The sequence below is a fragment of the Cheilinus undulatus genome, linkage group 2, assembly GCF_018320785.1.
Source record: "Cheilinus undulatus linkage group 2, ASM1832078v1, whole genome shotgun sequence".
Taxonomy (NCBI): Eukaryota; Metazoa; Chordata; class Actinopteri; order Labriformes; family Labridae; genus Cheilinus; species Cheilinus undulatus.
Genome location: NC_054866.1, coordinates 28,590,021 through 28,606,486, shown reverse-complemented (window position 1 = coordinate 28,606,486; position 16,466 = coordinate 28,590,021). Strand labels below are relative to the sequence as shown.

The 16,466-nt window shown below is 38.5% G+C and overlaps 1 protein-coding gene across 2 annotated transcripts in view; it reads left to right on the top strand.

The window, feature by feature from the left end:
• limk1a (LIM domain kinase 1a) overlaps positions 1-16,466 on the top strand; it is an 83,930-nt gene that overhangs the window by 41,814 nt on the left and 25,650 nt on the right. For both annotated transcript variants that reach the window (XM_041806541.1, XM_041806551.1), the window contains one exon: positions 2,430-2,568. In XM_041806541.1, the coding sequence (XP_041662475.1) occupies positions 2,430-2,568 (139 nt within the window). The remainder of the gene's footprint in view (positions 1-2,429; positions 2,569-16,466) is intronic.

The window sequence follows — 16,466 nt, the reverse complement described above, 5'->3', positions numbered from 1 at the left end:
TTGCACCATGAGTGTAGTTGTCTGCTAGGTTGATTACGTCCTGACTGTGAGAATAGCTTTATCAAATTATTGGAGAGAGTGCAGTCTGTCAACTCAGAGCATGTTCCAGCTCTGAATCTGCCTCATTGCTCCATGATTGCCACAAAATACCTCTTGTTGTTTCAGTTATACAATGTGAGGTGGCAATCAATGATATTGGGTGTACTTGATTTAAATTTCTTTGAGAGACTTGTATATCTTGTTATTAATAAATAATATTCTACACCCACTGGAGTTAATTGTAATACACTCACTAGTGTTATCACACTAGTGAGTGTATTACAATTTTTGAATTTTTTAGCACTGACACCAGTGTAGAGTACTATCAGCACTACTCGGTGTAAATTTTTAACACCATACAGTGTCGGAGTAACACTGGTTCAGTGTAAAAAAAAAAAGTAACACTTTGAAAAGTGTTAAATTAACACTCAAAAGTGTGGACACATATAAACACTTTTCTAGTGTTAAATTTAACACTCAGTGTTAATCTAACACTGGTGATTTTGCTGTGTAGCAACAGTAGCATGATTGATCAGTGGAAATAAATTGGCAGAAGTAAGGGACTCTCGCTGTGGTCTGCAGCTGCAGACCATACATTTCTGAGATGCTGTATATATCAGCCATATCCCCAACGCCATATTGTTGGGGATGTTGTACTGTTAGCAGGCTAGTGCTAGCGTTAGCATTACTAGCTAGCTAACGTGTCATTAGCAACAGCAGTACATTTCATTTAAGAAAATGACATTTGAGCAAAAGTATTTCTGTTTCATTGAAGAGCGTTTTCATAAAATACAAGTTACATGAATTTAATAATAAGAGAAACAAACGTCAAATTGAGTGATAATAGCTTAATGTGTTAGGCGTCTGCTGTTGTAAAGACGTAGAAGAAGAAAACAGAGGCAGTTAAGCTGTTGTCATTTCTGTAAGTGCAAAACAGCAGTGCAGGTTTGGGACAATACTAACCTGCTGTGATTTAGTACTCCCTACTGCATTTAAATGTGCTGTACTACATTATACTAACAGAAGTAAGTGATTTGAGACACACTGATTGAGTCCTAAGTCATTTCTTCACTCTTAGTGCTGAGTTTACACCACTGTTTAAAACATGAGAGCTAGCAAACCTAAGCTAACTCCCTTTTTTTCATTGGCTCACCCTTTGAAAAGGACAATAACAAGACTGTGCTAACTCACAGTAACAAGTAAGCTCTACACTGCACTATAAAAGCTTTAAAGTCAAGTGGAAATGCCAAGAAAGCCTTTAAATCTTGACTTACATGAATGTTCGACGTATTACCTGCTTCAGTAATGACTGAAGATGGGTCATCATAAATGTGGTTGTGTTTATCAAACACATGTTATTGTAGTTCAGTGCTATCGTGCTATTTTGTCAGTGTGTTTTCCCCTATTACCACATCCCTATGTCTCTTTAGGCCCAGTCATGATTGTGTAGCTTGGTGTGATCTCATTTATTTATCTTGTCTTCCTCTGTTGAGGTGGTGAGTGTAAGATCAACTAAAGGATGTTTTATCAACATGAATACTATAATTATGGCTACTGCAGGGTGTCATTAGATGTCTTAAAGTACAGTTTACAGAGTGTAGTTCATTATAAGATAACATGATGTTCTGTCAACACAGTAACACCTCCAATTAATGTGTACTTATTTTTAGTACCTGGATGTGTTGAGCTGCTGATTTTCTGACAAACTGAGGTTGTTAATCACTGTGTTTATTGTTCACTCATGTAGGAAAGTGTTACTATTAAGGGTGATTTTTCCTTGCTTTGTCTGACAGTTGTCTAATTTCAGCAAAAATTAATGGGTTAAAAAGGGCAATGTTTTCTGATTTCAGTCCTACAAATGAATGGGTATGTACATTACATCAAAGAAAAAAAGAGGCCGTGAATCAGCTCATCTCTCAGCTGTTGTGGAGTGGTTTCTTTCATGGTCACAGGCCCTCTTGCATAGGAGAGGATCAGTAAAGTAGAGAGAATAGAGTGGAAAAAAGCAGACACACTTCAGCTGAGTGCCTGTGACTGCTCCAGAAACCTCTCCACAACAACAGCACAGAGGTGAGCTGGTCTGTGGCTTTTTTTTTTTCGTAAAGACCCTCCACAGAGCACCATGTCTTACTCAGTATGTTCTTGACATACATTGAACGTGCCAGTTCCCATACTATTGCCTGTACATTGCATTATTGAAAGTTACATTTCTACTTAATGGCCTTGTTAACCCACTCAAAGCACAATATTACAACAGATTTTGCTAAGCATATCTAGATTAGTATGTTTTGCTCATGTTGAAGGTCAAGCTAAATGAGTAAAATTGTTATTTTATCTGCGAAGTCCCATCAAGAAAGTACTGATTAATTTCTTCTGTCTTCTCCTATCAGGTGTTGTCAGTGCAGTGCCTCCCTGTCTCACTGGTATTATGAAAAAGATGGACAGCTCTTCTGTAAGAAAGACTACTGGGCCAAATTTGGGGAGCTGTGCCATGGCTGCAACGACCCGATCACTACTGGCCTAATCATGGTAAGAAGATCCATCCGCTGGCTCTCATCAACTTCCTGTGACTTTGTTCGTCTAAGCTCCAGTTACAGCTTGGAGATTTGACACCCACAGCACACATTTAAACACAAACATGAGCGCATACATTTACAGCCTCACCTGTAGGTGTGCGTCAACAAACACAATGCAGGTAGGACCTGTGCCAGACCTGTAACTGACCCTGATGACTCTGTCAGATTGTTTTACACACCTGCAGTGAAAGTTGGAGCTGTTGTTGTGACACAGGAGAGGAGAGGGGTTCATGTGGTCACAACAGCGGAGAGCAGACAAACAACAGACTGAGTCTGTGCTGATAAGTGCTGCTGCATTATACAAAAGACAAGGTACTGTCATCAAAGGAGGGTTGCGTTTCTCTTTTTTTGAATGGGGATTGAATCACATAAAAACCTTAATGAAACTTATACATACTGCATGTCTATGTAACCAAATCTGTTGTCTTTGTATGTCAAAGGATAGCATTTTCCTGCCATTGCAGAACTTGCAGCACAATGCAGTTTTGCATGGGCTGCAGATTATTTTATGTGCCTGCGTGATAATCTCTCTGCTCCGAATAAACTCCACACTGCTGAGGTTGTTCAGCTAAAGCTGTGTTTGTGCTTAGGCAGCACGTTGAATAATTTTGGTGCTCTTTTTGTCCCAGAAAGCAGAATTGTTCTGCTTGTTCAGGATACCTCAAAATACAAAGACTGCTGAGGCTGACTCTCATATATCACATGCAAAACACAGATCATGTATATGTATATTTTTCAAGTTATGACATGACAAATAATTAGCACTGCATGACAGTGGATATCCAATATTTTAAAACTCATTTTGGCCGATATGAATATTTAATAACATTTTTTCCACGGTAAAAAAAAAAACAATTCCATCCTGTACTACAAATATATATTTTTAAAATATTAATAGTCTGTTTTTTTAGAAACAGACAAAACATTTGATTTTTATCAGAAATTAAGGATGTATTGTTTTTTTTAATACAGCCATACACTAATGAATAGCTTATGTGCATCACATACTACATGTATTTTTAACAGTACAGCCAAAGTCATCTGCATCTTTGAGGGCAATAATCAGCAGCAAAATAACCTGCTGATACTGAGCTCCACAGTACAAAAAAGAAATAGCTTATACATTTAGATTGATTCTCTTTAGTACTCATCCAGTTTGCAGGATAGCTCCCTGAGATACTCCTGACAAAGTGCTTTAAATAACAACAACAAGAAAAAGATAGATTCTTAAATGCAAAAAAAATCTAGCTGTAGTTCAGAGCTTAAATATGCTTTTACATTTTTGAGACTCAAGATGAGCAAAAGAAATAAAACTTCATCTGAAGTAGTTCTCCTTAGCTTTGAATAGCACAAACTAACTAAGCAACCAAGTTCATTGGGCTTTCACTGTAAACAGCTCTGTAACAACACAGTGACACCCACAACTCCAATGCTGGAGACAGAACACCTTCGTGCACAGCCAGAGTGCTATCTACGGGAGACTTGGCACACAGAAGTCCGTCATTGCTTTTGCCATGTTACGCCCACTGTCACGTAGCACAACATGCATGTTCTTTTTCTCTATTTTCCATATCCGAAACATGTTATCAAAAGTGGCTGCAACTGCGGCTGCTGAGTGAGCACTCCTGTGAGTGCAGGACAGGCTTTTTAAAGGGATACTTTAACATTCTAGCAAATTTACCCATTGCCATAATTCCTATAGTCTTAGTAATAGGTTTATTTCCTTTAGTTGTCGATGCAAGCTGTTTCTAGATCTGAGGGGACTGATATACCAGCTGTGCAGCTAACGCTATGGAGACAGACGGTATTTTTGGCTTTCCCTTATTAAACTCATCAAATATACAATCGAACAATTCCAAAAAGCTCTTGTGGACAAGTTGTGACCTGCACATTCAACACGCTATGAAATAGTAACGTATAATTATGTAACATTATGACACATGAAGCAAATACTTTACTTTCCGAGTAAATCACTAGGCGGAGTGATACAGTGCGCGCCTATGGCCATGCTGTAGTTACTTGGTAGTTCTGGCTTTGCATTTAGCTTTAAAACATCTCCGTCTCGTAACGTTCCATTATTATTTCACTAAGACTATAGGGATTATGGCAATGGGCAAATTTGCAAAAATGTTGAAGTATCCCTTTAAGAGTGAAATCTTCATCTATCCACTGAGGTAGTGAGGCTCAACATGCTAACAGGGAGGACACTTGATGTCCATATATCCATGATGAACGGTGGTGGACAAAGTATTCAACTCCAGTACTTGAGTCAAAGTATTGATACTTGCGGTCAAATCTTACTCAAGTTCAAGTAAAAGTTGAGCTGAGATATGGCCATGGGTGTTCTGGTTTTTTAGCTTGAGTTTCTCCTGCCATCTCCATTGCCGAGTTTTGTTTGAATGAAGGCATGAGTTTGCTATACAGAGTGAGGATGACATAGCCTATTTCCAAATCCATCCCAGGTGTGAGCGGTGACTGTGATTGGTTCCCCTCTGTGAGGAGCACAGCGTGTGGCCAATTGCATTTTAGAAAAGAAAAACACCAACATCTGACTACAAAGCTATGCTGAACCCAAAAGGAACAAGTAACGACAAGCTTCCTAGAAATGTAGTAGAGTGAAAGTCATAAGTTTCCAAAAAAAACAAACACTCAAGTAATGTACAAATACTGAAAAAATGTACTTCAGTACAGTACTCAAGTAAATGTACGGCATTACTGTCCACCACTGGTGGTGAAACTAATATGTTTAGCTTTAATGAGGAGCTTCTTTACGTGACTGGAAACGAAGTTTGCAGTTCAGGTAAAGTTATAAGCACCAGCTAGGTATAACGTAGCGGGGCTTTAAATGCATCATTAGCCCACAGAAGCCCGTTTATTGTAACATACTGAAAGGCTGATTATCAAGAGGTATAAATTCAGTGATTTTCCTGTTCAGCTCCTTACCTTTGCGTGATCACTGCTGTATTTTTTAGCTTTGTCGAATGACTTAAGTAGAAGCTGTTGACGAGTTTTCCGTGGCATGAAATTTTGTCATTCTTTATCCAATCCAATCCACTTTATTTATATAGCACATTTTAAAAACATTCAAGTTTACCAAAGTGCTGCACAGCAAAATCAAAGTGATCACAAACACCGCAGAAGTAAAAAACATAAAGAGGAAAGAAGTAAAAGCAGGCAAGAACAACATAAAAACATTTAAAATGAAATAAAAACACATAAAAACATAAAACAAACAACAGCCATAAAAACACAGGGGTTAGGACCATAAAAGACATAAAAGGACAGAGATCACACAACTCTTGTGCTGGATTAAAAGCCAAAGAATAAAAATTAGTTTTAAGACATGATTTAAAAATCGATAGGGTGGGTAGGGGGATGTTTTAACTTCGAGGGGCAATTCATTCCACAATCTGGGACCCAAAGTAACCCAAGTAACAACTATTTTGATTATAGACTAGATCCCCAACCCAACCCTGCAGCAGTAAGTCTAAAACACTGTTCGCACAGGATTATTATTACCTGTGGACCTCTGGTAATCTGTGAATTACCCTTTGACAACAGTGTTTGCTGTGGTGCATTCGCACAGGATTAGTGAAGTCTGTTATGTTCTTGAATTTACTGAAATTTCTAACAGAAAGCATGAATTTGAAGCAGGGCTGAAGACAGAGATGATGAGGGCTAGGAAGAAAGTCGAGCCTTCCTCCGGTTAATGTATGAGAGAGCGAGTCTTGTGTTAAGTATGAACCTCTCCTGCCACTTTTAACAGTTTTTATGCAGTTTATGCTGTGGATATTATTCTGCACTCTTTCAATTTGGGATAGTGAATGTTCAGTGGCATTATTCAAAACGTGTATTGTGTCATGCTTGAAATATACAGCTAAATATTACGAAGGTAAGATCAGCCACTTGTAAAGAGAAACTGTAGGAGGAATAGCAGAAACAACATGCGTATTAAGAGAGTAGCGGTGCACTCATGTACACTTGAATAGTAAAGTTTAAATAAAAAAGTTAAATGAAATAAGGTCATTTTTGAACATAAGGTGGAATTTACTGAAAGAAAAGCACCATTAGTAATGTTTATGTGTCAAAAATTGAACAATATCCTGTGCAGCCTCGATTATAATTTCTTTCAATCAGAGAAAGGAGCAGGAATAGCATCACAGAGTGTAAAACACAAAATTACCACCCTAAATTACAGAGATGCTGATTCACATGGAATTAGTGTTACCTGTGGTCCTCTGTGTACACTGAAATATGGTTGATAATTTGCCTTGGAACTTTTACTCAGTTAATTACATTACAGGTAAAAACACACACATCCTGCATGATAATTACAAATTACCAGAGGTCCCTAGGTAATACTAATCCCATGTGAATAGGGTATCAGACTTTATATTGTGGCACTGAGGGTAGAATGCTTTACTCTCTGCTGTGGAAAACGTTATGATTGTGTAAAACATGTTAGTTAAACTGCACACTCCAAGGTATTTGAATGATGCTTGATATGGCAGACCCTTCATCAGAGTGCCCAAATGCAGTTCAGGGACAGGGTGTAAGGAGCAGTTTGACTGAGGCCCTTTGAGGATTAGACTTGGTATTGTCTTACACCAGGGGTGTAAATGTGAAGTGAGCAAAAAAATGGACTAAAACAGAAAATACTGCAGGAGTCTGATAAACAACAGAAATAGCATAACTATCAAATGACGGAGACTTTGAATACAAAAATAATTTATCTCATAAATATGACTGCATTCAGATGTTTGTATAGAAAATGATTTCAACATTCAAAAATGTGGAAAAACAAATATAGTGACAAGTATGGTATTGTTAAATCCCATGCCTTTTGAAATGTTTCCCAGTGTAACCCAGTCACATGTATTTTCAGAGTTAATAAACAGAGTTTTTGCCATTTTTGTAAGTGACAGAGCAGCAAGACTGCTGAGTCTTTATGAGGTTTTCCTACTCTGAACAACACAAGACATTTTATCCTTTAATAAAAAATGTAGAGTTACAATATGTCTGGTGGTGAATTGAGGCACTAACTGAATCTAAAGCCACCCCAAAGCCATCCCCCTGACTAAATCAATAATTCACAGCCTGTTTGTGGGCCTTTGACAGGAAAAATCTGGTTGAAATAAAAAGCTGAGTTCATTCACTGCATATAAAGAATCGTCTCTGACACATTTGCCTCCTGGACACATCATGCACCATGCAGCCTGCAGCAGGTCATGTGTCATGGCCACAGTGAGCAGAAATCAGTCATGGCTCAGCCTCTCTCTGCATCTCTGAGTGTGCATGTACACAAGTGTGTATTTTATCATTTCCCCTGCCTCCAGACAGATTGCCCTTTGCAGTGCAATCTCAGTAATGAAACATGGAGGAGACTCTAAAGTGAATTAGGTGGCAAGATGGCTGTACCATCTCCTTTTCTGTCTCTGGTATATATCTCCTCTAAATACTCTGTGAATACTCTGATTGACCGTCTCTACAGGTTCCCTTTAGCAAATTTGAGATCGGTCAGCCAAAACAGCTTAAGTGGGCAGGATGATTGTATAAATGTGTAGATAAAGGTCAGCTACCTGCATTAGTATGACACTGAGGGTGAAGGAGAAGTCGACTCATGTCCTGCAGAGTCACTCTGCGTGGATTAGCGGCCAACCACAATCCTATTTTTGAAATTCACTAAAGGCACTGCACCTGAAAAAGCTGCTGTCATGGTCACTGAAAACACCTCAGGCCTTGTGATGAAGATGTGAGTCAGCCTGCAGATAGAGGCATGTTACTAATGGTCAGCTAGAGACAAACAAGAAGCTGTGCTGGCATTTTAAAGGATTTCAACACCTTCAAAATAGCTTTTGTTATTGAGGTTATTGTGCTTGGATCATTTGGTGTTGTATTAGATCCAGTTTTCCCTTTGTTTTAAGTATTTTCTTAGTCAGGATCTTATTTTAACTTTTATGGCAGGATTATTTTTATTGGAGGCTTTAAAAAATGTATAAAGTTGTTCTTTTCTGTTAGACTGCTGTGGGCTGGGAGAACAGTATTTTATTGTTTTTTTGATGCTGATACACAGGGAAGCTAAGTAGTTACCCTAATCTTGAATCCTGCTTTCATGCTTTCATACCAGGATGTGGGCTGTCTATGACATCAGCATAACTCAAAATTAAATTTTGAAAACAACTAACAGAGCATTGAACATCACCCAAATGACACCTGAAAGCCAGTGGAGACAGTTTTTACAGATTTATTCAGAGATTGAACTGTAACAAGAAAGTAATAACTTTATTTGTATAGCACTTTTTAACAAAAAGTAGGTCATCTGAATCTTCTTAATTAAAAGCTAACGGACAATGTGTTCTTTTATGCCAACTTACATTTCAACAGCAACACAACACAACCAAATAGAACAGATTGGGTGTTATGAGCTGCAACCACAACCAAGAAAGATGGGAATGATATCACTGAGTGGCTTTATGCTCCAGTTTTAAGTGTGCAGTTGCAACAAGCATACACATTACCCATTTAGGTTTATTACACATATGCATAGTTGTTTTCTCTCACCATTATTATTCTGAGTGTCTTCTGCTTCTTCAAGTTTTTCCTTAGTATCTCGACTTAAAATATTTCAGTCTTGAAGATTCTGGTCCTACATTTAACTATTTTGTTGCAAAAAAGATATACTGTTTTACTTGGCGGAGAAGGCGCTGCTCAGCAGATTCTCCCTGGGTTAGTCAAGCAGCATGCTTTGACTTTCCAGGGAAAGCTCAGCTAGAACCCCCAGTATAGATACATTTATGACAATGCGTATTGAATACAATAAAATTAGCTCAAAAGCAATTATCCAAAGTAGCATGAATCTGAATTTCAGCGTGCAACGAGCTTTATGCTATAAAGGAGGAGGCTGGGGTGGAGGAGGCTAAGCTTTGCCCCCTGCTGGTTGCTTTGCCAGCTGCAGCAGTGTGGTTTGTCTGCATTAACGCAAGATGGGATTAGTGAGAAGTGCGTCATATTTAAATAGACTGCTGTGTTGAGAGAAGGAGCTGTGATTGGGAGCTGGGAGGTGATAATTGGGATCAGCTGGTCACGGCTGGGCAAATGACTTCTCTGTCCTGCATGAGCTAATGCTAAGCTTCATCAGAGACCAAAGGGATGGATAATGATCAAAACAGAGGATGTGCATCATTCAGCTTGTTTCATCAGGTCATCGAGTATATCTTCTACCCATAAGGTCCTCTTGAGCTTTTGTTGCATGTCTTGATCATATCAAACACAGTTTTACTGTTGATTTGTTGATTGCTTTCAGCATTTTTAGAAATTATTCTAAATTCTTCTTATTCTTCACTGGCTAACTTTTGTTCCAACCACTTGATTTTTAGTGCCCCCTTGCAGAGTAATGATGAAATCTTCCCCTGTGAAATGGGATGAGCCAATGAATGAATGAGCTGTCAGGTGTTGCTTGTTCTAATCCCCACATAAAAATGCAGAATCTGCAGGAATGGATTTTAGCTTTAAAATGTTTTCAAGTTTCCCTTTGTAGTCTGAGGAGTGTCATCCATTAGCATTTCTTTTGCACTACCTGTGTCCATCGTAATTAATCCAATTTCTTCCATCAAACTATAATTTAGCTTTCTATGTTTTCTCTAACAGGTTCTCTTTAGAGGTTGTTTCTCAAAAACACTTTATTGCTGCTTCTCAAGTTGCTATTCATACTATAATAATGCTTTTGACGTCCCTTATCACTAAAAGCTGGAACAGAATGCTGGAGGCCACTGGAAGCCTCTTAAACTTGGCTGTGGCCCCAAAGGCAAATGTCCCGATCAGACAACAGCCAGTGAAATCCATGGTTGGTTTCTTGTCAATAAACAAAGAAAAACATAAGCATGACCAGCACGGTTGACTCAACTTGGACATGGATTCTTAACATAAACTGCATAAGAACTTAAAGATGGAAAGGAGGACTAGGACATGATTGCAAGGAATTCATGACTCCTTTTAAGACTGAAGTTTTTGAGCATGGAGGTGTGACCTGAAAGACAGAAGAGTATGAATGTGCTGGTGTGTGTGCATTTAGATGCACACAGGTGAGTATCTGCAGCCTCAGCTCCCTCTGGTACCTTCTGCCTTGATGTAGCAGTAACAATTCAACCAGAGGATGTCTCTCAGTTATTTACCCCCACACTGAGGCAGATTTATGTGCTGGATACTGTGTTAACTGAAGCAACTGAATTTCTTCTCTGACCACCTCTCCTTCACTCTGTCCGTCCAGCACCCCTCCTCCTGACAAATGAATGCGCAGTGATCTCCAATCGCACTTTAAATTCAGTCTGCCTTTCTGCAAACAGCTCAGGGCTGAGAGCCAGCTGACTGGAGCATGGCCAGGCATCGACCTGTTAGATATGCAGAGTTTGGGAGCTGTGTCTGGTTTCACAGTTTATCACTCTCACTCTTTTATCTTATCGAAAAGGCTGGACATCGTCATGTCCTTGAGTCTAGCCTTCATTGATGGATGATATATGTCATGTAGACTTAAAGAGGGAGAGTTATGCCTGTAATTAAGTCAGTCAAGGATTTTGGCTCATCTGTGAAATCAGTGCCTACTGACACACAAAAATTAGCTAGAACCTGTAGATATTGGCCTAATTTTCCAAAATTGTGATTTAATTATATTATGGAATGGCCAGAAATAGAAAGACTATATCCATGCCATAAGGGACAAATGCTAGTGCTAGTTTATGCTCTTGAGTCTTTAACAGTATTTTATTAAAGTTATGAAGATCTACTCTCAAAGTCAAGTCAACTAGTCCACCATCACATAGAGATACATACAATATCCTGTAAAAAAATGAAGTAATGCTGCATGTTTTCACCACCTTTACTAAATCATAGTGCAGCTAAAGGGGAAATATAACAGACGCCGTTATCTAAAGTCAAAGAAAGAGAACTTAGAGTTTACGGTCCTCCTATCTTACCTTCTCAGTCATAGACAAGTTTGTGCATGATTGGGTGTGAATCAGAAGCTTCTCCCAAAGTTTTATCAGACTAAATATTTCAAAATCTCAAAAGCAGAAATTCAGGAAGTCATTCAGTCATGGAAAGACGCTCACAACAACGCTTTGTTGTTGTGAGCCTTTGCAAAATTTCACTTTACAGAAAAGTTATGGTTAACATGACTTTGACACTACAGTACTCAGCAGATTAGATACTTGTGCACTAGGCTCTCAGATCCCCAACCCTCTCTCAGTGTTCTGATTGTAGTCATTTGTAGAACTAACCTCTATTCACATATAGGGCTGTCGTGGTATACCGTATTGACGATAACCGTGGTATTAAAAAATAAAATTTCAATATCGTGTTAAAAATGTGCATATGATAATATCGTGTAAATGATCCAGTGCCACTCCAGCGCCGTCACGAGCCCTGAACATTTTTAATAAGCCCATCAATGTAACAGATCATCAACTCCTGCTCTCCTCTAACCTCTGCACCCCTTGTTCTGAAACCCTCCAGCCTCACTTCAGCGCTCTCTCTCTCTCTCTCCATGCGCACCCCCAGCATACGCACACTGTGAGCTCAGCAAGACGTTTAGAGAAAACAAGTTATCTTTTTGCTGGTTCACACAGCTCTTAACGGACAGGATGTAGAGATAGAGACCTGCGTCGGACAGCTAACACCCTACCTGCCCATTCCCCCTGATTTCCTGACCGTTAACACCTGCTGGTGCGGTGTGTGTCATCCCTCTCTCTCACCTTAACGCACAACATGCGTGTCCAATTCCTCCTAAAGTCGGACCATCCATGTAATGCACAGAATGACAGAAGCTGCATTCAGGTTAAGAAATTATAATACTGCGTTCACTTAAGCACTGCCCTTTACAAATAAGGTTTTTTCACTGTTCTAAACCAAGTTTTCTCACTGAATGAAGCATGAAAGAAAAGTCTCACATCCTCGTCAGCTACAACACTCCAAAAACATCGGCAGCTGGCAGCCTGGACTAATTTAACTGAGCAATATTGATAAGAGTAACATTAGGGTGGTATTTACAGACTACATCCTTTGTTTTTTTAAGCCATAGATGGAATTATTTTCCTGATCATTTTTCGCGAGTGCCAAAGAGCGCAGTGCTCTGTCAGCCCTCTCTGAGAGTTCGTTTTTACTCTGTTTGCTCCTTTCTGTCCCTGTCCTTGTCCGCAAATTAAACGCTTTATGAAAAGAGGCCAATTTTTATGGATAGAAGGAATTTCCCCTCAAATAACAGAATGTTGGCTCAGAATCTCTGTGCCAGTGTCCTTTCCTGTGCGTCATGACGCGGATCAGAGCAGTGGAGACGCTGATACTGTCTGCAGCGCTATGAGGAGCATTGAAGCTTCTGTGCGCATTTAAAGAAATTAGACTGTGCCTTGTTTACTAACTTAAACAGTTTTAGTGCAAAAATTAAATTCAGACCTGATCCCAACACAGCCATCTAACTCAGTTCTTTTAGTAGAGCTAACAGGATAATCCTGGTTAAAAACTGCTGCAGGTGCTCTTGAAATATGTCCGTAATTAATTCTTTCATAAAGTGTTTATAACCCTACCTTTCTGACACTGTTTTGGCATTAGGATAATGTAAATCTTGTGTGGTGGATAAGTTTATCAGTCAGAGGTGGAGCCATGGGGGGTGGCTCGTGGGGTCTATGCCCCTAATGTTAACTCAAAAGCCCTGAATCTTTACCTCTGGTGAAAGTGCGTTATCTCTGATAACTGATGAATGTAAAAAGAAATAGCTTGGATTTTGATAAACAGATTGGCCCTGCTGATCACAACATGGAAATTTCATTCTTGTTGCCAAACTAACAAAACCAAAAACTAATCAGATGTTTTTTTTACTTTGAAAAGCTTAAAAGCACATGCTACAGAATAAATAAAAATCTTACTATTAATATTTCTGCATTTTTTAAGAAATATGACCTTCCGCAATGACACAACAGCTGCAGTACCTCCTTAGACAGGTATTTTGAGTGTAATTCATCTGCCAAAAAAGGGAACACAACATAAATAAAGTTAAAGACAAATTAGATTAATTGTCCCATTATTATTTACATTTTTATCAATATCCTGATAATATCATTATCGTGACATTTTTTGCCCACGATAATTGTGAAGTGAAAATCTGATATCGTGACAGCCCTAGACTGAAGGTGAGCAAAAGATGACAGAGTCCCTAACATCCATGCATGCAAAAATCCCTTTTTTCCAGCGTCGTCCCATGAAAGCAGAAAGCAAGAAATTAAGAGAAAGTCCATCAGTTTCTATTCTTGATTTAACTCACTAGAAAAGTCATGAATTTGCTGTTTTGTATATTTTTTGTGTCAAGGTTAAGACGTGGGGAGTTTTTTGTTTTTTTGTTTTTCTTTCATTGTTCCTGAACAAGTAAAAGTGAAATTCAAAAAGTTCGAGTTCTGGGGATTCTTTGGGGTTTTTGGGTATCATTTGTACAATTATGAAATACAGATCACACATCCTGACAGTTACATCATGTACCCTACTGACACTCCCCATCCCCGTCCTATCCCAGTATCTTTCCCAATAGCTTATTTTTTTTCTTTTGTTCATTACCTTATATTGTTATGAGTAGATAGTCCTTTGTGATTAATGTTGAGACACAGTGATATTTTCTTTGGAAAGTCCCACATCCAATGTGATTTCTTATTCCCCTCATTGTGAGGTTGCTCTGTGGTTGAGTGGGAATCTGCTGTTACTTTCTATAAACGTCTGATCATTACTATGTCACTAAGTGAAGGCAGATGTGTTATAAGTGTTGGGAAATAGTTTTTGTAGAAATGTTGCTGTTTAAGTAGTGTTGTTTTTCTTAGCAACTGGATTAGTGGCCTCAACCTTTCTTTTCAGCTTTCCTCTCAAAGTGTGATATTTCATTTGTATTTTTTGGTTTAACAGAATATCAGCACTGAGGTAAAATGTGACCGTAATTTGACACTTGTTTGGTGTTTCCTCTTTCTGAGGTGGAAACAGTGACGAAAGCTGCAGTCTCTGTAGGCTGAAACCCCCCCAGTGACGAGACTGTGGGTTGCTGGGTTTCACACAACAGCCAACTGCATGTTTGGTTGCAACATAAATTACACTTTAACAGTTCTCTGTTGGTGCCAAATGTATATTTAAACTTTAAAGTGAGTCCATGTTACTTTGGCTTAAAGGGGGCTCCTTTGCACACAAGACAAAACCTGAGTATGTTAAATAATGGTGGTACAAAATATTGGTAAGGTAATATATTATCCTTCTGAATTATATGACACCAAGTTTTATAAGATATGAAGTTCAACATTTTGCACATGCCAAATGTTTTAGCAATAAATAGATTCCTCTGCCAGTTTAATTCCATGCCACAACTTCATGAATCCACACGGAGACTTAAAGTATTCACCCCTTGGATGTTTTGCCCATTGGTTTTGGTTTACACTGTTTAAAACGCCCACTTTCTTCAAAATGATTTTCCTCTTGTCTGAGACAGAAAAGATACAAACTTTCAAACAAGTATTTGTCCTCTTACAAAGTTTTCAGCTGCATTGAGACATTTCTATGAAGCAAGAATTTATTTTTAGACTTTCTATTTTTAACTTTCAATTCAGGAGACACATTTAATGTTTCTGAACACAGGACTTGAACAAAGCATGTTCTCATTTTTAACTATTCAAGAAACTGCTGAACTTCAGGAAGATTTTGCTTGAAAGATTTTTGTTATCAGACTGTAGACATTGGGGGAACCAGAAACTAATATATGAAGGCTTACACACGGTAAAACCAAAAGGAATTTTAATTAACTGCTGATGAAAATAATTCTGTACACAGTCTGTTTAATTAAACTCCTTTTGCTTGCTATTCACCCATAGACCTTTGCTCTGGATGTTGTTTGCAAAGAGCTTTTCTCTGCTGTAGCTTCACTCCCACAGAAACTTAATCAGGTTTCTGTTCCAGACATCTCCCACTCCATTTGACCGTCTATTAATATCTGTCCACTCGGGACTCTCTAGTACTGGCCTGGAAGTGGGGAGTGGTCCACACTTGGCATACAGAACATATTTTAGGGGTAAAGTGAGATAACAAAGACGAGACACAATCAGAGATGTAGTGAGGCGAGTTAAAGAATGACTCAACGGCAGAAGATAAACAGAGGAAGAGAGATTACACAAGGCAGGAGAGGGGAAGGAAAGGTCAAAGATGTCACTTGTATGGCCCTGTTAAAGATCACACTAGGTAATCATGGGTTTTTAATGCCCTACGTGACAAGTTTGTACTTGTGGCTTACATATCTGTCTATTAGAACTGGAAATTTGGGACATTCTTTGGTTTCATTTTCACATGGTCACATACATTTCTAAAAATGGAAAGTTTACAAGAAGTTAACATGACTAGGACATTCAGTCTGTTATTAATATTTTGTATAGTTAAATAACAGTGCTTAATTCTTTCTCAAAATACAGTCAGTACCTAAAGTTTGGTTCTATTCACAAGTTTGAAACTGTAAACATTTAAGGGCCTCTCAGACATTTTTTTTTAATTTTCAGACATTTAATTGACTTCAAATGGACTGGTTTAGTTAAAAAGAAAATCAATCACAAGGGATTCTAAAAAAGCAGGTCTGGAAATAAAGTTATAGTTTTGCAGCTATATGGCTGAAACAATGTTGTTATATGTTGGTTTTACTTGAATATACCAAAGCAAATAAAAAACAGCATGTAAAAAATAGCTTTAGAACAATATTTCCTCACAAAATGTCCCATAAGTCACTCTCAGGTTTTGAAATTTGATTGCAGGAACAGAGGCATGGGAGACGAGGGGGAGGAGAGAGGAATTTAC